General features: G+C 41.7%; 1 protein-coding gene across 2 annotated transcripts; it reads left to right on the top strand.

The window, feature by feature from the left end:
* The first annotated feature begins 6,895 nt into the window (after window positions 1-6,895).
* Window positions 6,896-20,775, top strand: FUS (FUS RNA binding protein). 2 transcript variants are annotated; one of them, XM_070767388.1, is made up of 15 exons: window positions 6,896-6,995; window positions 10,458-10,482; window positions 11,302-11,456; window positions 13,511-13,655; window positions 13,825-14,012; window positions 14,198-14,408; window positions 15,972-16,009; window positions 17,409-17,441; window positions 17,834-17,943; window positions 18,909-19,038; window positions 19,198-19,308; window positions 19,603-19,744; window positions 19,838-19,932; window positions 20,138-20,285; window positions 20,493-20,775. In XM_070767388.1, exons 1-15 carry the CDS (start codon window positions 6,983-6,985, stop codon window positions 20,530-20,532), a joined length of 1,584 nt encoding a protein of 527 aa, XP_070623489.1. In that variant the 5' UTR covers window positions 6,896-6,982; the 3' UTR covers window positions 20,533-20,775. The 2 variants fall into 2 exon arrangements, with proteins under 2 accessions (XP_070623489.1, XP_070623488.1); XM_070767387.1 differs by having other exon boundaries at window positions 6,897-6,995; window positions 13,508-13,655.
* Window positions 20,776-22,204: the final 1,429 nt, after the last annotated feature.

The raw sequence follows: 22,204 nt of genomic DNA, 5'->3' as shown, positions 1-22,204 counted from the left end.
CTGCGGTGCGCACAAGATCCGGGGCCACCTCCGCTTCTTTCTTCCCGGCTGTGGGAACCTGTAGCCCTCCGTGCCTGCCTCAGCCGCCTCCTGCTGCTGCAGAAAGAAGCCGAGAGGCGCTCTACCTCTTTGCAACCCCCCTGGGTTTTTTTTTTCTCCGCCGCCGCTTTGGTCTGTCTGGTTGCGCGCTTGTCCAGAGGTCAGCTCTTCTTTTTTTGCTGCTGCTGCTGCTTGGAGGTCGTCCCTTGCTCCACAGCCAACCCGGTTGCGAAGCGCCCCGCCTGGCTGTCCTTTGGAGGTGAGGGGCACGTCCTGAGTTCAAGACCAGTTATGAAGAGGATCGGCTGCAGTTCGCCGGCTGAGCAGCACCGGGAGGGCGACTGAATGGTGCCTAGGCTCGTTCGGCCCTTCGCCCGTTTTCTTCACTTGCCTGCAGAGATGGTCCCAACCCAGGAAGGGCGCCCCGTCCTAAGCTGTCCCGTCTCCCTATTATGAGTGCTGCCTCCATAATTCCCAGGTGGGTTTCTCCTGGTTCCAGTTCGTCGCAGCGCTCCCGATGAAGCCTTGATCGCCAAGGCTTGGTCGCCGAAATCCGCACACGCTCACCCCTCTTGGCCTCCTCCACCTCCTGTTGCTTTCCCCAGCACTTTGCCTGCCTCCTGCCAACTGTCCGCTTCCCCGGCTCGCTGCTGCAGTCCGCTACACAGGTGCTGGCTTGAGCGAGCCATTCACGATGTCCCTGCGGAGCTTCCAGCTCTCCTAGCGCTTTGTCTGCCTTCCGCTGACCTGGGAAGCTGACTGGTGTGGCGAGCCGGGGAAGCAGACGGTCGGTGGGTGGCAGGCAAAGCGCTGGGAGAGCTGGAAACACTGCAGGGACATCGCGACCTTCCAAACCTTCCCCTTACTCTAGAGTCACTCAGGTCTGCTCGGCAGATGGGCTCTGCTTTGTCCAAAAAGAGGGAAGGGGTGCTTCCTAGCCGAGAGAAGAGGAGGCGGCAGCGTGTGTGTGTGTGTGTGTGTTTTTGTGTGTGTGTCTCGGGCTGAGCATGTGAATGCGAGCGTGTGTCCAGGGGTATTGGGGGGGAGGGAGAGGAAGGGGAGCATTTTAGAAACTTTTGGGATGGGTTCGCATGCATTATTTGCTTTGACATTGATTCCTATGGGAAAAATTTATTTATTTGTTTGTTTGTTTGTTTATTTATTTATTGATTGGATTTGTATGCCGCCCCTCTCCGTAGACTGGGGCGGCTAACAACAGTAATAAAAAACAGCATGTAAATCCAATACTAAAACAACTAAAAAACCCTTATTGTAAAACCAAACATACATACAAACAAACATACCATGCATAAATTGTAAAGGCCTAGGGGTAAAGAATAACTCGGTTCCCCCATGTCTGACGGCAGAGGTGGGTTTTAAGGAGCTTATGAAAGGTGAGGAGGGTGGGGGCAATTCTAATCTCCGGGGGGGGGTTGGTTCCAGAGGGCTGGGGCGGCCACAGAGAAGGCTCTTCCCCTGGGCCCTGCTTCTACTTAAGAAATTTGCTACTTAAGAACTTTGCTACTTAGTAGTAGAGGTACCATTGTATACATAAATGAAATAGTATACTGTATCATTAAGATTATTATTCATATTGCTTACTTGACCCCTATGACAATCATTAAGTGTTGTACCTCATGATTCTTGACAAATGTATCTTTTTCTTTTATGTACACTGAGAGCATCTGCACCAAGACAAATTCCTTGTGTTTGCAATCACACTTGGCCAATAAAGAATTCTATTCTATTCTAATTCTATTCTATTCCATTCTAGCAGAGGGTTCCATGGGCTGAGGCCCCTTTTATTGTGGTACAAGTTTTCTTGGGAGAGGAAGTGGACAGCGAGGGTGGATTGAACAATGAGAAAGGAGAAGCTGGATTTGGGGAACTAGAGGCTGGTGGTGCAGCAGTGAGAAAGGAGGCTGATCGACTGTGCTTGCATCATGCTGGTGTCATTTTCTTTCCAGCAATGCATTTTGCACTCATAAAATGTGCATGCCCTTAAAAGCAACATAAAATTTATTTATTTATTTATTTTGTCCAATACACAATGAGGGTTTCAGTGGGTATATATCTATATACACATAGTAAAATACATGATGAAGGTTATAGAGGAGATACTCATAGTAAAATATATCTAAGAAAGAATAGAAAAGAAGATATAGTAATAGAACATATCAATGAAAGAATAGAAGAAGATATAGGAATAGAAGAGAGGAATAGGAGATATAGGAGAGCAATAGGACAGGGGACGGAAGGCACTCTAGTACACTTGTACTCGCCCCTTACTGACCTCTTAGGAATCTGGATAGGTCAACAATAAATAATCTAAGAGTAAAGTGTTGGGGATTTGGGGATGACACTATGGAGTCCGGTAATGAGTTCCACACTTAGACAACTCGGTTACTGAAGTCATATTTTTTACAGTCAAGTTTGGAGCGGTTAATATTAAGTTTAAATCTGTTGTGTGCTCTTGTGTTGTTGTGGTTGAAGCTCAAGTAGTCGCCGACAGGCAGGACGTTGCAGCATATGATCTTGTGGGCAATACTTAGATCTTGTTTAAGGCGTCTTAGTTCTAAACTTTCTAGGCCCAGGATTAAAAGTCTAGTCTCGTGTGGGTATTATATTTCGAGTGGAGGAGTGAAGAGCTCTCTTGGTGAAGTATCTTTGGACATTTTCAAGGGTGTTAATGTCTGAGATGCGATATGGGTTCCAAACAGATGAGCTGTATTTGAGGATGGGTCTGGCAAAAGTTTTGTAAGCTCTGGTAGATTGCCAGAGCAGAAGCTATGTAGGATTAGGTTTACAACTCTTGAAGCCTTCTTGGCTATATTGTTGCAGTGGACTTTGGCACTTAAATCTTTTGTTATTAGTATACCAAGGTCTTTAACTGAGTGGGGATTATCTGTGATAATTTGATTATTCAGTTGGTATTTGGAGTTCAGATTCTTCTTCCCAATGTGTAGGGCAGAGCATTTGCTAGTTGAGATTTGGAGTTGTCATGTGTTACACCACTCAGAAATAAGAGTTCAGGTCTTTTTGGAGAGTACTGTAGTTGTGTTATCGGTGGTGTTGAAGAGTTTTACATCGTCGGCGAAGAGGACACAGTTGCTTGTGATGTCATCACAAAGGTAATTGATGTAGAGAATGAAGAGCGTTGGTCCCAGTACACTACCTTGGGGAACACCGCTTTTAACTGGGACGGGGGTGGATATGGTGCTTCCTATTTTGACCACTTGTTGTCTGTTTGACAGGAATGCTGTAATCCAGCTATGGAGGAATCCTGAGATGCCATAGAATTTGAGTTTTAGGAGTAGTTTGTCGTGGACCACTGAATCAAAGGCTTTGCAGAAGTCAATATAAATTGCATCTGTAGATTTCCCTTGATCTAGATGAGTTGCAGTGGAGGAGCTGCAGGTTGCAGGATAGTTTTTTTCTGAAACCAAATTGTTTGTTAGAGAGCAAATTATTAGTTCCTAGATGGAGAGTAATTGATTTGTTTATAATTGATTCCATGACTTTGCATGGGACGCAGCATAGTGAAATTGGTCTGTAGTTATCAACAAGAGAGGGGTCTCCTTTTTTGAAGATGGGGATGACCATTGCTTTCGACCATAGCTTAGGAAGTGTGCTGGTTTCAAAAATTATATTTAGTGGTTCAGCTATGGCAGAAGAGAGATTTTTTAGGAAGTAAGCACATAGACCATCTGGTCCAACTCCCAAATTAGCCCAACTGGGCGGGAAAACCATCCGAGTGTGGTGATGAGAGAGCCAATGAGTAATCCTGTCCCTGCTTTAAACATTTAATTGAGAAGTCCCTTTTCCTGGCCTGTTGGCCTCATTTCCAGTGTTACCATGCCAACGCTCCAGGCCATTCATAAATTCACAGGGTGCGGCTCAAAACTGGCTCTAGCCAGTTTTAGGGATGGAGACAGGGAAAGCCTTATTCTTGGGAGAAACCATTCCCGGGAAGTGGGGTAGGCAGCCTGCAAGCCACTAATTCTGAAATTTTGGCAAACCAAAGAGAATTGGAGAATTGCAAGTGCCGTAGAAAATTATGTCTATTCATTTTTACCCAAGGTGGTTAATTGTAATACATTAGATTACTAAGCAGCCACGCAGTAACTTTGATGCAATGAAAACAGGCAGGCTTTGTTTAGGAGGATAAATCAATTCTTCAAGGTATCCAGACTGACCAGCTGCCCAAAGGATGAAAAAGTTTGTTTAGCGGCGTTTCTCCACTGCATCCCTTCCTTTTTTTAATCAAACACCCAAGTTAGCATGCTTTAGTAATGTCATGAAAGCTGACAGTCAATGGGAGAATTTGGACAAATGGCAAGATATGGACAGCAGTGGGCTACTAGCCAGAAAGCTAAATTGCATTCGCCGCCGTGGTCATAAGTTATTGCGGGGCCAGCGCGATTTTGCTTCTGCACCTGTGGAAGTAGCAAAATCATGCACGGAGCCACAGGTGCACCCGTGTTTCGGCATGCGCAGAAGCAAAAAAAACCTTGCCGAAACACACTTGCGGCTCCATGCATGATTTTGCTACCTCCACAGTTGCAGAAGCAAAATTGCACTGGCCCCGCAATAACTTATGAGCTACAGCAGTGAGCACAATTTAACATTCCGGCTAGTAGCTCACTGCTGGATATGGATAAAAAACCCATCAAATAAGGGCAGCTTTCTATTAGCTTATTTTACAATAATGATAACTGTTGTACAAGTGCATGCATTTGTTCACAGGTTCAAATGTAGGATCTAATTAAAAAAAAATAATAATATCAGAATTGGAACTGAGCTGGGATCTTGGAAGTCTTCTAGTCCTGCTCAGATAAGAGACCCTATATCAGTGATGGCGAACCTTGTTTTTGCTTGGGTGCCAAAAGGGTGTGTGGGTGCAATGCCCTCACTCCCCCACATACACACACAATCCCTCTGGGCTGCCCGCCCCCATGCATGAGAGTAGGCCTCACTGAAGTCTCCAGATTTCTGGTAGGCCCATTGGGGTGTTTGTCGTCTTCCCCAGGCTTCAAGAAAGCCTCAGTCATCTGTGGATGGTGAAAAATGGCCCAACAGGCCAATCAGAAGTACCGGAACAAACTTCCGGTTGGCCCTTTGGGCCGTTTTTCTCCATCCATAGGCTTCACAAGCTTTCCTGAAGCTTGGGGAGGGTGAAAAAAGCCTTCCCGCGCCCTCCAGAAGGCCAAAATCAACTGGTCAGCGTGCATATGTGTGCTGGAGCTGCCATAGGGCAAAGACTTGCGGGCCCTCAGCTATGGTTCCACGTGCCACCTGTGGCACGCATACCATAGGTTCGCCATCACAGCTCTATGCTATTTCAGACAAATGACTGTCCAATCTCTTCTTAAAAGACTCCAGTGATAATAAAAGCAACAACATCTGAAGGCAAGCAGTTCCACTGGTAATTTTATTTATTTCTTTTGTTTGACTTCTATGCCGCCCAATCCCAAAGGACTCAGGGCGGTTTACAATAATATAAAATTACCATATAAAATTACAAACAATAAAAGAAGTTCAAGAAAAAAAACAATCTAAATTTTAAAACCTACTTAAAACTGGTAGAATTGTTTCTCCTTAATTCCAGAGTGCTTCTCTCTGTGATTATTCTCCATCATTTCTTGTCTGGACTGCTGGTGCTTTGTAGAATAGGTTGACCTCCTCTTTGTGGCAGCCTTTCAAATACTGCTGTCATATCACTCTGGTCTTTCTTTTCTCTAGACTAGCTATATCCAGTTCCTGCAACTTTTCTTCATATATTTTAGCATTATATTTATTATATATTCATGTTTTGCATGGTTGCATGCATCCATTTCTGAATCAGGCTCTCCATTAAAACAGACCACAACGCTCACCCACAGCACAAATGCTGCTTAGGCTCCATGTCATCAGTGAAATGAAATGCAATCAACTCTTAAGATTACAGTGGAAGAAATTATGCCAAGCTGAATAATGCTAAATATCATTTATTGCACATGGGAAGCAAACATAACAATAAGGAGCTTATCTCATCATCCTTGAGGAGATGCCCAGCCAGCGGTCCTGCCTGCTCCAAGCATTTGCTTGGATCCAAAGCGGATCATAAGCTTTCTGGGTCAATAAACTATATTTTTTAAGAGCCAGGAACCCAATTGGGAAACCTGAAATTGTGCATCCGGGTTTCTCCAGGGTAGCAAGAACGGGGGCTGAGCTGCCACATCGAGACCCCCCTGGCTGCAATTTCTGCACCCGTTTCAGAAACGGAGGGTGCAAAACACCAGAAAAAGGATGGGCCGCGTGGGTAGATCTTCTTTCCCACTCCACCCCAAAAACGATGAGTCTGAAATGAAGCCATGCCTTTATTTCATCGATGCCTCTGTCCTCCTGGAATCGGCTCAGAACCGTATTTCAAGCATATTTCCCCCTGCAATGTACTAAACCCCTTTTTACAATGACTCCAGATTCCTCTGACATTTATTGCATAGGATTTTTGCAAAAGGTCCCACAACAGAGGCCCAAGGGCAGAGCTACTTTTCCTGATTTCTCACCCCCGCACCATCCTCCTTTGGTTGCGCCCAGGCTGCTGCCGTGATCTCATCCCACCAAGCAGGTTGGACTGACCCCATTTCGATTGTGCGTGAGGGGGAGCAGATGGCTTTCTAAATCTCTCCACGAGGAGTGCGACGTAAGGGTTATTTTAAAATAAAGAAATTTCAGGTGGGGGCTCGCACACCCATCGGCGAACAAGAGTGACGTCGTTTTTGTTTTTTTAGAACGAAAAGCCAATCGGCGTCATTCAAACGATTCTCCCGGCCACCCCTATCATATCAGATGGTTTAGCCCAAAGGAAAGGGGGAGGGGCCGATATATTTGCCGCGAAGGGAGCGGCCGGGACAAGGCGGCGAAAGCGACACGAGGGAGTTTGCCGAGAAGCTCTTCAGCGATGGCGTCCAATGGTGAGAGGGGCCGGGGAGACTCGGATCGGTTTTTCCAGAGACCACGAAGGAACGCCGGGCCTGCCACAAACCGCTGCAAAAGGGGCGGCAGGGGTGGTTTTTTTTAAGCTCGATTTCAGCAGGATCAAGTCGCTAGTCCTCGTGGTCACAGGGAACGTGCCATGGGGTTTGGGACAAATTGGCTTCCGTAGACGGGGTGGTGTCAAATCGGGGGATCCATTCAAGGAGAGGGAGAAAGGCGGACTAGCTTCTATCAGAACCTGGGATAAGAGGACGCTTCGCTCTTTTTCATGCTTTGGGAGCGGTTGAAGGGAGCAAAAAAATTAGGATGCGGATGCTCCAATCGGGGAATGGAGGTTGAGCGAACGGCTGCTCTCCTTTGTCCGCGTAAAAGTTTGCCCATCGCTCCATCAGTCTTAACTGCGCCATTTGCTTGCGGCCATTTTAGAAACGCGTGAAACCCGGTAAGTGGGGGGGGGGGGGGGTGCAGAGAGAGAAACGGGGTTTCCGAGCAACTTGCGAGGGGACAAGGACAAGCACGCATGCGCGAGAAGGAGCCGTTGGGGTGGAAAGTCGGGGAGAAGCGGGCTTTCTGAACTATGATGCGGCAGTACGCATGCGCCGCCTCATCTAGCCGGCACCTCGATGCGCGTAGCCGCCGCTCTTTTTTGTCGCAGTGCAACATCCGGGTTCTTTTTTCCCCTCTGCGGCTGCGCCTTTTCGTTTGGAATGGCGGTTCGCCCACGCACAACGGCTGCTTTAGTCGCTGAGGGAGCGCTGCGCATGCGTACACCCGCCTGGGCGTCAATCCTAATATCCCACGCGCTCACTTTCGGGCAAATCTTAAATCTGTTTAAGCCCCTAACTGAGCATTAAAAGCTGTTCCGCTCCATGGGTAGGTGGATTACTCCTCAGTCCCTGTTAAAGCTGTCGCTCAGTTTCATTGCGGCCTTTTTATTCCCCCTCGCGGTTTTTATTTGCATTTTTCTGCCGTCATTATGGGCTGTTGGATGGTGATGGGTTTTTTTTAAATGGGCATTTGGACAAGGAGGATTGGAGGGCTTCCCAATTCCCTTCTGTCCCAGGCTAGAACTGAAGAAGACCACAGTCACTGAATTTGGAAAAGAAAGCCCTTAATAATGCCAAGGTGCCTTTCCAACTTTCCAAAACCCCGAGTGTGAGTAATTCAGGCAAGGGGGAGGGAAACATTTACAGGTAGTCCTCTAGCTACCATCACAATTGAGCCCAAAATTTATGTAGCTGAGTGAATTAATTTAATGTACACTGTACTGTATTCGACTTCTATGCCGCCCAATCCCACAGGACTGGGCAGCTTACAACAAAGTGAAACATTGGCCAAGTGGGTTTTGCCCCATTTTAGGACTTCTTGTCACAATGTTGTTAAGCAGAGCATTATCTTAAGTTAGTAACACGGCTCCCTCGTTGATTTTGCTTGGCAGAAAGTCACAAAGGGAATCAATTACATGATCCCCGGATGCTGCAATGGTCATATATATATATAAAGCAGCACCTGAATTTTGATCATGTGAATATAGGGATGCTGCAATGGTCATAAGTCACTTTTTTCATAGCTGTTGTGACTGAATGGTCATTAAATGAACTTTTGTAAGCGACTACCTGTAATAAGGAGGATCAGGTATTTTATAACTACAGAAACAAACATGTTGCATTGTTGTAATCATAGGTTTATAAGCACTGGAATTTGGTTGCATACATTCAGTACATGTAATACACCAGTAAATAAATGATCAAACAAGACATATTTGAACAATAGAAAACATTGATTCTCATATATTCCAAAAGTGACAGACTTATGAGTTACATACCATGTCCATGTCCAGTTGGGATTTCTTTCAAGCATATTGAAGGACTTCCAGAATACACTTACTGAAAAAGCAAATTCTTGTCATACCAAAAGAAATGGCCTTGGCTAAAAAGAGAAAAAATTGCTTTCTTAAAAGTTACAGAAGAGGGCTATACTGCAAGTTAAATGCTAATGTTAACCTTTTAGAAGTTTAATAATGAAGTTAACCTTCCAGATAACAGTTTGTTAACTTATTATGCCTTAAATCCCACTCCCTTCCCTTCTGGACTGAAAGGATGTTTGAACTTTACCATAAAGAGTTCTGTAAATCAGATTAAACAGCATCACAAGTATCCCTAGCTGCTTGCCTAAAAGTCAAGTATCCAGATTGGTGTAAATATGAAAAGAAGATGATCACTGAATTTGGGGAGAGACACTTTACTTTGCAAAATTGTGTTTTTCACAATATGCACACCATGGCTACTAAAGGGAAAGCAAAATGTGTATAAAGTTTTTTTAATAGGTTAACTGAAATAATTCATTCAGTATATCTGATGCATTAGAAAGTAATAAAGCAATAGAAAACATTAATTAGACATTAAAAATAGTAGAAAGCACTGATTTTAAGTAACATTTCATGACAAATTTATAGGTTTCACCATTCCTTTTCTGAGTCGGGTTTGTATGCTTTTTAATACTTGCAGATGTATCCAGGGACATCCAGAATATGCTCTCCATTTTGTTGCTGGGGGGAAGGAGAAATTCACATTGAAAATATTGGATTGCTTAAAAAGAAAACATGGTTTCTGGAACTTCAAAAGAAGGCATGAATGCCATGTTTAAAAGCTAATATCATCATTAAAAATCTAATGAAATCTGAAATTCCAGGGAACACAGCTATAACAATTAGCAATAGCATTTAGATTTATACACTGCTTCACAGTGCTTTCCAGCACTCCCTAAGGCATTTACAGAGAGTCAGCAAATTGCCCCCAACAATCTGGGTCCTCATTTTACTGACCTTGGAAGGCTGAGTCAATCTTGAGCCTACTGAGATTCAATCTGCCAAACCGCTGGCAGCTGGTGATCAGCAGAACTAGCTTGCAGTACTGTACTCTAACCACTGCACCAATTAGTTAAATGTAGGCTCTGCTTTTTCATATTTGTTTTGTCCATAAGGGAAATTATTTGAAGTGTAATAATGTAATTGTCACATTTTGCAGATCTCATGCCAAGGTGGCATAGAGATATTTTTATGCAATATTGTGTACCAACACTGGGAAATAGCTCTTGGGCTAATGCATCCTTTCTGAGTGGCAGCCGTATACAACTTGGGGCACCTCAGAAATTGCAATACAGTAAAACCATTGGCTCTGGTTGTTGGGAATGTTGGGAGCCATGTGTTTGTGTGTATGTCTTGGTTTTAGATATTTTTAAATATATTAGATTTGTCATTGTACATTGTTTTTATTTTTACTGTGAGCCGCCCCAAGTCTAGGGAGAGGGGCGACATGCAAATCTAATTAATAATAATAATAATAATAATAATAATGCAAACTGGGGATTGTCTTTGCTTTGCTAGGTTCTCAAAATTTGTTTGGTGCATCTGTTTTAATTTTTCCCCAATTCTTTTGCAGATTATAGCCAGTCAGCAACACAGAGGTAAATGACTTTTCATCTTCTGTACATGAGTAACATGTTTAATGTATTTTGTTTATCAAATTTGGGCACTGCCCATCTCTCTTGAGATGTTTGATATCATGCTTTCAATAGCTAATAGTTTTTTTCTGTAAGAAAGATGAAGATGATATGGCACTGATTTCAGAAATCTTATGTCTTAATTTTAATTTAAACATATTAATAATCATAATACCGTACAGGTAGTATGTCTAGACCGGATGCCTTTGGGGACTAAAATGCAGAAAGTTGTTTAAATTAATGATCTTAACAAGCAACTGCAATACAATTCAATGTCTATGTATCCACATAAAAACATCTAATTTATCCTTAGGGGGGAATATTGCTTAAAATTCATATATTTTAGATATTCATTAAATTTTCCAATATAATTTGAGAAACCAAATAATGCTCAAATTTTCAAGGATTATTGAATGAAAGTCATTAAATTGTCCAACCATAAAGAACATTAAAACTGTTTTTAAAATAGGTTTAATATGTTGTTTATTTCTGAATATTTCCAGTAAATTTTCAGAATAACACAGTACGCTTCCCACATTTGTGGGATTATCAGCCATCTTGGAAATAACGTCTGCAACTTCTGTAATTTAAATTGAACACACTAGACATACAGTAAAAAGCAAAAATCTGAAAGTTTGTTGTGGAAATAAGTCTCTTGACTGATATCCATCCTAAGATAAAATACAAAAAATAGTATAAGGGCAGACTAGCTGGATCATGAGGTCTTTTTCTGCCGTCAGTCTTCTATGTTTCTATGATTTTTATCCTCTTCTTTTCCATTAGTTATGGGGCCTACCCAACTCCACCCACACAAGGTTACTCTCAACAAGCTAGCCAGCCATATGGACAGCAGAGTTATGGTGGCTATGGACAATCAGCAGATACTTCTGGATATAGCCAAAGTAGTTACAGCTCATCTTATGGCCAGACACAAGGCTGTGAGTACACTCATCTTGTTTTTGAACTTCATAACTATATAGGAAAATATGAGATCAGCTGACCTGGGGGAGATGAGTGATTCCCACTTGACAGTTCTGTGACACACTAACATACAGGCTTGGTTTATAGAGGCAAAGATATAAAAATGATGCTATTGCATCCCATTCTGTAGTTATAATCAATGGAAATTCTTTACTTGTTAGCTAAAGTTACAGAACTTTATTTGGGATGAAGAAAACAATTTTAAGGTTCTGAGACGTATTGTATCTCTTGACAACTGTATCTGTTCATTAAAACATCAGTGTGGAATACTTCAGAAGCAGTACTTCAGAATACAGTGGTACCTTTACTTAAGAACTAAATTCATTCCGTGACCAGGGTCAATGTAAAAGCAAATAATGTGGGCAAACCAATTAGGAAAGAAATAAAAGCTCGGAATTTGGGTAGGAGGAGGAGGAAGAAGAAGAAGAGGACAGTCACTGCTGAAGGAAGAAGGTGAGGTGAATCTAAAAAATCCAAAACTTTAAGGCTTAAAAAAAAAGAGGGACTCTGAGGCAGCGAGGAGGAGCATGTGCCTCCCATACACCCGGCACAAGGCTGCCTTCTATACACTGCGCCAGAGAGAGAAACCAGGAAAGAGAATGGCAGGAAACTGGCCGGGCCTTCGTGCCGTTCTCAAATTTCCTGGAAAGTTTTTCCAACCTTGGGTTCTTAAGTAGAAAATGGTTCTTAAGAGGCAAAAAAACCCTTGAACATCCAGTTCTTATCTAGAAAGGTTCTTAAGTAGAGGCGTTCTTAAGTAGAGGTACCACTGTACTTTAAAATGCCAGCAGAGGTTGTAAGAGCCCCAATACTTGTGACCTTCAAGGGGAGATTGGACTGCCATCTATCTCAAATGGTGTAGGAAGTCCTGCTTGGTTGGACTAGAGCAGAGGTCTTCAGACTTGGCAACTTTAAGACTTGTGGACTTCAACTCCCAGAATTCTCCAGCTAGCATAGCTTTAGCCATAGCTGGCTGGAGAATTCTGGGAGTTGAAGTCCACAAGTCTTAAAGTTGCCAAGTTTGAGGACCCCTGGACTAGAGGATCTACAAGGTCCTTTCCAACTCTAATAATAAGTTAAATCAAATGCAGCACCCTTTTGAGTTACTATAGCAGTGATGGCAAACCTTTCCCCCCCTTAGGTGTCGAAAGTGCTTGCATGCATTTACATGCTCACACCCATAATTCAATGTCTTGCCCCGTGCCCCACTCCCTGTGTTACCTTCCCCTTGTGCATGCGTGCAGACCCCCACTTCCCAACTTCTGGTGACCTGGGTTTTGTGCAGGGACCAGAGACTTTCTTGGGGCCTAAGGAGGGTGAAGCCTGCCCCTCTGGAGACCAAAAATGCCCTCCCAGAGCCTCCACATGAGCTGAAAATCAGTTGACCAGCACACATGAGTGGGCTGGAACTGAACTAGAGCAATGGCTCTAGGTCCTAGCAGCCAATTGACGGGGCCATGGTGGGAGGGCCTTCTGTCTGGCAGTTCCAGTACTGCGAAGAGGTGGTTTTAGATTTTCAGGAAAAATCAAACATAAGTATTGGCCAGTGTCCTAATGGATATAGTGTAGTTTCTAGCAACAAACCTTTTTAGCCATGGAAAAAGCATCATGATCTTCTACCTCCACCCTCCTGGTCTTCCGAAAAGCTGTGAATGGCTCTGCCAGCAGACCTGGGGGCCATGAAACAACTAGTTGCCCCGAGATATATGAATGACTGTTGAATGATTAAGATGGGGAGGGACATTTAATAGGTTTCATTACTATTGTTAGATTTTTATTGTTTTATTCTGGTATTACTATTTTATCTTGTTTGTTGCCCAGAGTCCGGCAGGAGTTGGGCGGTTTAAAAGTTCAGTAAATGAAAATTAATTCAAAATTATAAGTTATAGTGGGAAATTTATTTATTTATTTGCTTATTGGATTTGTAAATCCTGGAGGCATTGTTATGACAGTACGTTTAATGCTGATTTGTTGCTAACCTACTTATTCCTTTATTTAAAAAACAAAGCAGCAGCTGGATATGGCACTCAGTCCACACCACAAGCTTATGGCTCATCTACAGCATATGGCACTAATCAGACTTCACAGTCATCCTATGGACAGCAGTCATCTTATCCCAGCTATTCTCAGCAGCCAACCAGCTCCAGCACTGGAAGGTAAATTGGGGTGGGGCAGGTCCTGTTTTTTTTTCCTTCAGAGTTGTGGGAAGGGCTTGGAGAGGGGGAACCTGAAGAGTCCTCAATGGGATAAAGCCAGTTAAATGAACATAGTTTGCATGAGGCTAGAGTATATTTATTTACACTTGTTCTTTTGTGAAATCTGCAGTTATGGCACCAGTTCCCAAACTTCCAGTTATGGGCAACCCCAAAGTGGGGGTTATGGCCAGCAGTCAAGCTATGCCAGCCAGCAGCAAAGCTCCTATGGGCAACAACCTTCCTACAATCCACCTCAGAGCTATGGCCAGCAGAGTCAATATGGCAGCAGTAGCAGCGGAGGAGGTGGTGGCAGCAGTTGTGAGTAGATGTTCTTTTCAGCTCATCGTGGTTTAAATTTTGGCAAAGGAGAAGTTACTGAATACAAGGTTTTATTCTTGTGGAACAATGCAAGAGTTTTACCTTTCCTAATCATGTTTTCCTATTGTTGGAAGTCAGTGGTCATGTTTTCTAATCTAACTTTTTTCTTCATTTTTTTTCTCCAGCTGGTGGCTATGGCCAGGATCAGTCCTCCATGAGTGGAAGTGGTAGTGGAGGAGGCTATGGCAGCCAGGATCAAGGTGGATACGGGGGTCAACAGGACCGCAACCGTGGCAGAGGCAGCGGAGGAGGTGGCAGTGGCGGATATGGTAGAGGTGGCTTTGATCGGAGTGGTGGTAGAGGTGGCAACAGAGGTGGCCGTGGAGGTGGCATGGGGTAGGTGTCTAATAGGTTGATGTGGTAGAGGGAGCGGGTTTTTTTAAAAATGTCCTAGTACTTGAAAAAAAGGTAATTGTTTCTGGGAGTGGAAACTAACTTGTGCACAATTGGTGTGATTTTTTTGGTATGGGGTGAATTCTTAATGCCTGTCAAAAGATATTCTGTTATCTGTATGTGAAGAATTAAAATTACTTTCTGACAATCAGTCACTACAGTAACAAGTTGGTGCATGGGGTAAAATACAGCATTTTCATTTTGTAATCCTACTTGGCTCTGTTGACAACCTCAAAGGTGCACTTGATATGAGTATCAATGCTGTTCCTCAAAGGTGAATTATACTTCTTTGTGGCCCATGTTACAGTCCTGTACAAGTACATAGAGGATTCTCATACTACAAAGTACCGTACTACAGCAATTTTTGCAGAAAAGAGATTGATAAAAGGATTATCCTTCAATTCCACCCCAGTGTAAACCTAATGAGGGACATGGAAGGGGCATGGTATATATGCTGATAGCAACTTGAGGATTCTATTATTGTTTCAGCAACATGCTTCCGGGCAAATTGTAAGCCAGCTTTTTCTTGGGGTTAATGCTATGGTTTAGCCATGTAATGGCTGTCAAATTGGGTTTAAATGGATGTGTTCATATTTACTCATTTCTTGTACTTGTGGTTTACGAGCGACCATGTAGGATCCTCAAAACTGTTCTTGGGTACTTGTACTTCCTCTCCTCTTTTATTTTTTTAATCACGGGGTGACTAAAGTTGATATTTGAAAAACAATGATTGCTAAGCAACATTGACCATATGGGTTTCTGATTGGGGGAGACAAGATAGTAGAGAGGTGAGTATAGATAATGGGCAGTTGAAGAGTTGTTTGCTTATGAAAAGTTGTTGCTCTGTTAACAATACCTGTTCTGTTAACAAATTCTGCATTTTGTGTGCCACAGGTGTGAAAGTCAATGAACTTTAATCAAATCTCCACCTTCCACATGTTAGTTAAGGGTCTGAGGAAGGGAGAGAGATCTTTAATGGCAGGCAGATAATGCAGTTTTTAGAGCTGAGTGATTTAATATTATGAGTATTCTGATGAAAGAATGGGTTTTTATACATGCTTTCAAAGCAGATATCTGCATGTAGGATTGTATGCAACAAAAGCTTTGCAAAAACAATAATTTGAGAAAAGTGACCTAGAAATACAGTGTGCACGGTATGCGATATTTTAAAAACAAGCTTGGTTCACCAGTCCATGCCAAGAATAGAACACCTACAAGGAAAACAACTTTGTCCCAAAAGCTGCATCAGGACATCACATGTAACAGTTCAAGATCGGAAGCAAGATTGACTAAACATTAGCAATTGCAAGCCTTCTCAAAGGGTATCATGCTTTATTAAAAAAAAAATGCTGAGGGCAAGAAAAAGGTGGAGAGGTGGTCTTTAGATCTTCAGGAAGAATCAAACATAAGTGTTGGCCAGCATCTTAATGGATATGGTGTAGTTTCTAGCAACAAACCTTTTTAGCCATGGAAAAAGCATCATTATCTTCTAACTTATCTCCTCAGCGGTGGTGAGCGAGGTGGTGGCTTCAATAAATTTGGTGGTAAGTCCAAAGAGTTCAAAAACTTGAACCACAAAAGTGTATTTCTATTATATTATTTTTTCGGAGACTCTGTTTGTATGTCAAAGAAATGAAAAGCCACCGTTTGTCATATAAAAACCTATGGGAGCACTCCCTGTTTGTGGCACATATGCCAAAATGGTTGGTTGTATCAGTGGTGCTGATTTCCACGTTCTGGGTTTTCTACTCTGCCAAGTCCTTTGGGCCAATTTTGGTTGTATGTTATGCAACAAGACTGGGGGGGAGGATGAAACCTAGACTTGTGTTTTGTGGGAGAACACGTGGAAAATTCACTTCATAAATGTTGGGCTTGTGTGTTGTCCCTTGTTAGAAACACACATGCAAATGTTGGCTTAAAAAGTATTAATGGAAGTGCATGCAGTCCTGAAGAAACATGGTAAAATGAAGGTTTATGTTACCTGGTTTAAAAAACTATTGGTACAGGAAATAAATGCAAGGGGCCACTCCATTGAAACCGGAATGTATAATTTTGACTGTATAAAACTCTTAAGAGCTCTTTGACAAATAAATGTTTTCATGGGCTTTTATTTGAAAGAAAGTTTGGTTTTAATATCATGAAGTTTCATAAAAGGTGGGTTGTTTTTGTTTTTGAAACATGAATGTACCAAACTTAAACTAATTGGTTTTAAGGATTTGCTGAAAAAGGCTTGGCACAAAAAATTTTAAATGGTCTATCTAGGATTGTTAATGTATTTGTGACCAGTGTTGGGCATACGCTTTCAAAAGTAATTAAGATTGGATGTGCTGAAAAGTGTCAAAATGTTTTTTTAAAGAAATATCTGTGTATAATATGTTAATAGAACGGTTGATGCAAGTAAAGAACCTGATGGTTTCTCAAAACTAAAGATCTAATCTTGTAAAAGGACTTATTCAAAATGTGTTCTGTGACGTAAGGTGGTGTCTATTTAACACATAGCTCATGTGTTCAAGAAAACAAAAATGGAATAGATTGCAGAATTCTGCCTCAGGCCTCATGTGCTGGCGATTAAAAAAAACTGATTGAGGGTCAATATGGGTAGCAGTGACTAATGTATGCTGTGAAAGTGGAAAAATAGATTCCTCCGGGTGGTTGTCCCATGCTGTTTTGAGTGTGTATTTTGAGGCTATGCTCCTCCCTCCAAAGCTGCAAAAAATTGGGTTCAATATGACATGGCGGAAATAAGGTTTAAACTGGTTATGTAATATATAATCTCATTAAGACATGGAATGCTCATTGGGCGGGTATGTTTTCTTACGTTCTAATTGTGAGGCTGCATATGTTCAACACTGGCCTGTTTATATTGTGATGGTGATGTGAAAAAAAAAGGGACCCCACTCTGTCTAACAGAACCTTTCCTTCCTTATTTTCATGTGACAAAAGGACCACGGGACCAAGGCTCACGTCATGATTCTGGTAAGTGGTTATTTGATTGATTTGAATTCATTCCACTTAATCAAAATAAAGCTTTACACTTACCACAAGTGTTCTGTCTTAAGGACCACTAAATATCTTGAGACTTTGATGGGCATCTTCAAATCTGCCTTTTGACCTCTTGGGATTTTTGTGAACAAAAAGCAACTATTAAGCTAGCTAATTTTAGTTGTGTTAAAACAAAAACTGAGTTGTAGGAAAAATGAACTTCATAATACAGGATTAAAGATTTGCTGAATTCGATCAAAGAAAATGTCTATTCACTTTGCTAAAACAATGCAGAATTGAAAATTTGTACAGCCCAGAATGGTTTGATACTAAAGTGTTGTTTGGAATTTATTTTGTTTATAAACGTTTTAATTCTTCTCTTGCAGCTAGTGAGCAGGATAATTCTGACAATAACACCATCTTTGTCCAAGGACTTGGTGAAAATGTAACCGTTGAGTCAGTTTCAGAATACTTCAAGCAGATTGGCCTCATCAAGGTAAGCAATACTAGTGGAAATCCAGAGGATCATCACCTAGTTTGTGAATCACATAAAGACAAAAATTGCCTTGAATTTTTGAATTGGAGCAAGAAAATAATAGGCTCCAGTGTTCCCTCTAATTTCTTTGGGGGGTGGGCGGAAAAGTATAGTGTCTGAGCGGCAGTCCCTTCGGGACTGGGCGGCACAGAAATAATAAATAAACAAACAAACAAAAAACCCACCCTGTTTTGCCTCAGAGAATTTCAAAATAAAATACTGTACTGTGTGTCTATAACAGTGAGCTCATAATAGGGCAACTCTATCAATATCAAAATGCCACTTAAATAATTGAGCTAGTTTCAAACTAGATTTTGATTTTCTTTTTCTCTTCCTTACTCCCATTCTTTTTCTTTCTCTTTTCCTTCCTCTCTTTTTTCTATCTGTTTTTCTCTCTTCCTCTCTCTCTCCTTCCCTCTCACTCTTTCCCTCTCGGCTTCTGGGCAGGTTTGGAAAACTCTTGAGTTGATGATGATTTTTAAGTGAGCGATTGCTCACTGCTCAGCTTAGAGGGAACTATTATAGGCTCCAAAGTGATTTCAGGTGGTTTTATTTGTAATGTATCTTCCACCTAAAGGCTAGTTAACATTTTTATACTTCAGAAGTGAAGATTGCATAAAGAGGGAAAAGGGGCCTAAAATTTGATTCTATGATCAAGCCTAGGACCCCAATGCATGAGGAGCCCTTTGCTTGCTTGTTAGTTTAATTGATTGCTGCTGTTAATACTTTGCTAAAACAATACAGATTTGTACAGCCCAGAATGGGTTGTGTGTCAACTTCTATGTGTTTATTATTTTAATGTAAGCTGCCCAGAATCATAATATTTGAGATGGGCAGCAATCTTTAGAAATGAAAGCAAATAAATATGAGCAGCTACAATAACATGAACACTTTTATTTGATCAGAATGTCTTGTGTCTTTTTTAGATTAATAAAAAAACTGGGCAGCCTATGATTAACCTGTATACAGATCGTGAGACAGGAAAACTGAAAGGAGAAGCTACAGTTTCTTTTGACGATCCCCCATCTGCAAAAGCCGCCATTGATTGGTTTGATGGTAGGTTGCTGATTTGGAACATTTTTATTGCTGAGAATTGCTGTAACACTGTGTTCAAAGTGAGTGGGACAGGGATTGTCTGCCATTGGAATGTCAATGAAATAAAAAGTAGTGATGCAAACAATAATGGACAAAAATTGTTTCCCCCCAATTCTGTAGGGAAAGAGTTCTCTGGCAATCCAATTAAAGTTTCATTTGCCACCCGGAGAGCAGACTTCACCCGAGGAGGGGGGAATGGCCGTGGCGGAAGAGGACGTGGGGGAAGAGGAGGTGAGTGGGAGTTATCTTTGGAAATGGGAAGTAATGGAACATCTGCTTATCCATCTTCCTGTCGTGTTATTTTAGGAGAAGAGTAAAAACTGGTCTTTCAGCAAAGCAGTGAAGGTGAAAGGAGGGCCAAGTTCTGTCGTAGAATATGGAGATAATAAAATGAATGGAAATACCTTATGCATTATTTCTTTACCTCGGCAATTTAAAGATGTGTAAAATTGCTGAGATTCGAGAAACAGCTGTTATAGTTGATGGTGAGAGTAGTTCTTAATTGCTGCCTTGAATTTTCTTCAGGACCAATGGGCCGTGGTGGATTCGGTGGCGGAGGCAGCGGCGGCAGTGGCGGCAACAGTGGTTCCAGTGGAGGGAGCCGGGGTGGTTTCCCTAGTGGCGGAGGTGGCCAGCAGCGTGCAGGAGACTGGAAATGTCCTAATCCGTAAGTAAAATCTCTAACAAAAATATATGGCAGGAAATACAGTACTTAGAATGGATTTATTTGATGGCCTTTTTTCCATGGTTTCTGTTACAGGACATGTGAGAACATGAATTTTTCATGGCGCAATGAATGCAATCAGTGCAAAGCACCCAAACCAGATGGACCTGGGGGGGGACCACATATGGGTGGTGAGTATTAGAGAGTTCATCAGCTGCAATTATTGCAATTCTTACCATGAGAAGGATCACAAGAGTGAGATTTCCTGGATGCTTAGGATGCAAATGTATGATGGCCTTTTGCAGAGATCATTTTGTGAAATATAGGTTGCCTTTTCACGAATGTAAGAAGAGAAAACTATAGTTGGGCTTTGAGACGAGTATTCTGTTTTCTTAGGAGGCGGATTTGGTGAAGAACGACGTGGGGGACGGGGAGGCTTTGACAGAGGTGGTTTCCGTGGAGGTCGAGGGGGAGACCGAGGTGGATTCCGCGGTGGAAGAGGCGGAGACAGAGGCAACTTTGGACCAGGAAAAATGGACTCCAGGTAAAATTTATTTCTAGGGATGGGTAGATGACATCATATTTCTGCACCTGAAAGAAAAGTCTCCCAGAGGCTATTAGGACCTGTATCTTGCTTTTCACTACTAAATTCCTACCAGTTTCACCCATATCTGGAGTACTAACTATAGCTAGTAATTACAACCTGCAATTGTAAATTTAAAAAAATATTTTTTTTCTTCTCACTCTGCAGAGGGGACCACAGACAAGATCGCCGTGAGAGACCTTATTGAGCCAATGCAAGATCCCAGACCATGTGAATTTATAAAGTCTTTTTTATTTTGTATGATGTCAAGAAAATTGTGTACCCCATGTTGAGTTTGTGTACAGACTTTGTATGCCTCTTATTTTTTTGTTGACTGTTCTTGGAGTAATCTCAGATTACAAAAATATATTTTAGTTGTGTGCTTGTAATTGCAAGGTGGGGGCGGTCATAGAGCTGAATAATAAAAGATGTTTTCAGTCAATTCTCAAAATGATTGGTATTGGTTTTATGTCATACAGGAAATACTATGCCAATGAGATTGTTTTAAATTCAATTTGTCATCTTCTCTGAGCTAAGAGACTCTCAGGCCTAATTTGTTAATTTCAGTATATTGTCCTGTTAAAAATGTCCTGAGTAAAAACCATTGTAGAAATGTTGGTTATTAGTGAGGATCATTTTTAAAAATCTGATAGGTAAGACTACAAGGAACAGAGTCTTTTTTTTAAAGAGACTGATGTTGCTGATCTGTTTACATGATTGAAGTTTAGCAGCCACAATTGGGACAATCAGCTTGGTCATTAAGCTGCAGCTGCTTATAGTGCTACTTCAGCTGTTCTTTTCTCTACAGACCTGCAAAAGATGTGTGAGGATTGGTTACAAAGTTAACTTTCGTCACCGGGCTTTCTTACATGTTAAAATACAGTCATTGAGATTGTAACCTGTGCAGACACTTTCTATGGAAATAAAGACAGGTTGGGAATATGGATATGCAAATAATCTTTCATCTTTACACTGATTGTATAAAATGGATGTTGCTAAGGGATGAGGTTAAACGCCTACAGAAGGATGGATGCATTTTACAATCTGGAAGCAAAGGACAATAATAGTTGATTCTAAAATTGGAAGAGGGGACAAAGAATTGAGATTTTTAGATTTTGATGGGGGACACATGTTATCAGTGAGAAAACATTGATTATTTCCTTCTCAAGCACCAGGGACATCAGAAGATTCATGTAGGTCACGGGAATAAAAATGTATTGTAAGTTCTTTATGTTGCTCATGTCGAGGTAATTGGGCAGCTTACAAACATTAAAATGATTAGTGAGCTATACACCATTATGTATGTAGTTGTTGGCTTGAGAGAATAGTTACTTCTAATCATCTGAGAATTTGGTTTCATCCAGATTCTGGCTATCTTCAGTAATCCTTTTCAATTTTGCATCACTGCTGATCAAATATTTTAAACCCTTTTAAACTGCTTTTTCATCATTTTTGTACAAGATCAAGCGCTAACTTCTATTGATCCAGATCAGTGTTCCGTTTCTCCTTAGAAAAGGAAATCAGAAAAAGTCAATTTTGGGCATGTATCAGATAGATTTAGAGCCCTTTCAGGCATATTTTAATACACAGTGCTAACTGCTTTAGACTAGCTCATTTATAAATTATCCAACATCTTTCATCCCTTTATTGCATAAATTTGTTATGTAAGAAGTAGATCAAACTGGACCATGCAAATGGATAGGAAAAACAACACAAAATTGGGTGTTTGGATGGTACAGAATTTTTTTTTGGGGGGGGGGGGGGCTGGCACACACACTTGTAAGTCAGCTGATCTCAGTTAACTGCATTTCAATGTTGAGAACAGATCCTTTTGCAAGTACTGGTTTCCGTCCTTCAGGCTTAATAAGATACTATATAAT

This window comes from Erythrolamprus reginae, chromosome Z (assembly GCF_031021105.1).
Source record: "Erythrolamprus reginae isolate rEryReg1 chromosome Z, rEryReg1.hap1, whole genome shotgun sequence".
Classification (NCBI taxonomy): Eukaryota; Metazoa; Chordata; class Lepidosauria; order Squamata; family Dipsadidae; genus Erythrolamprus; species Erythrolamprus reginae.
This window is presented reverse-complemented; position numbering and strand designations above follow the sequence as displayed.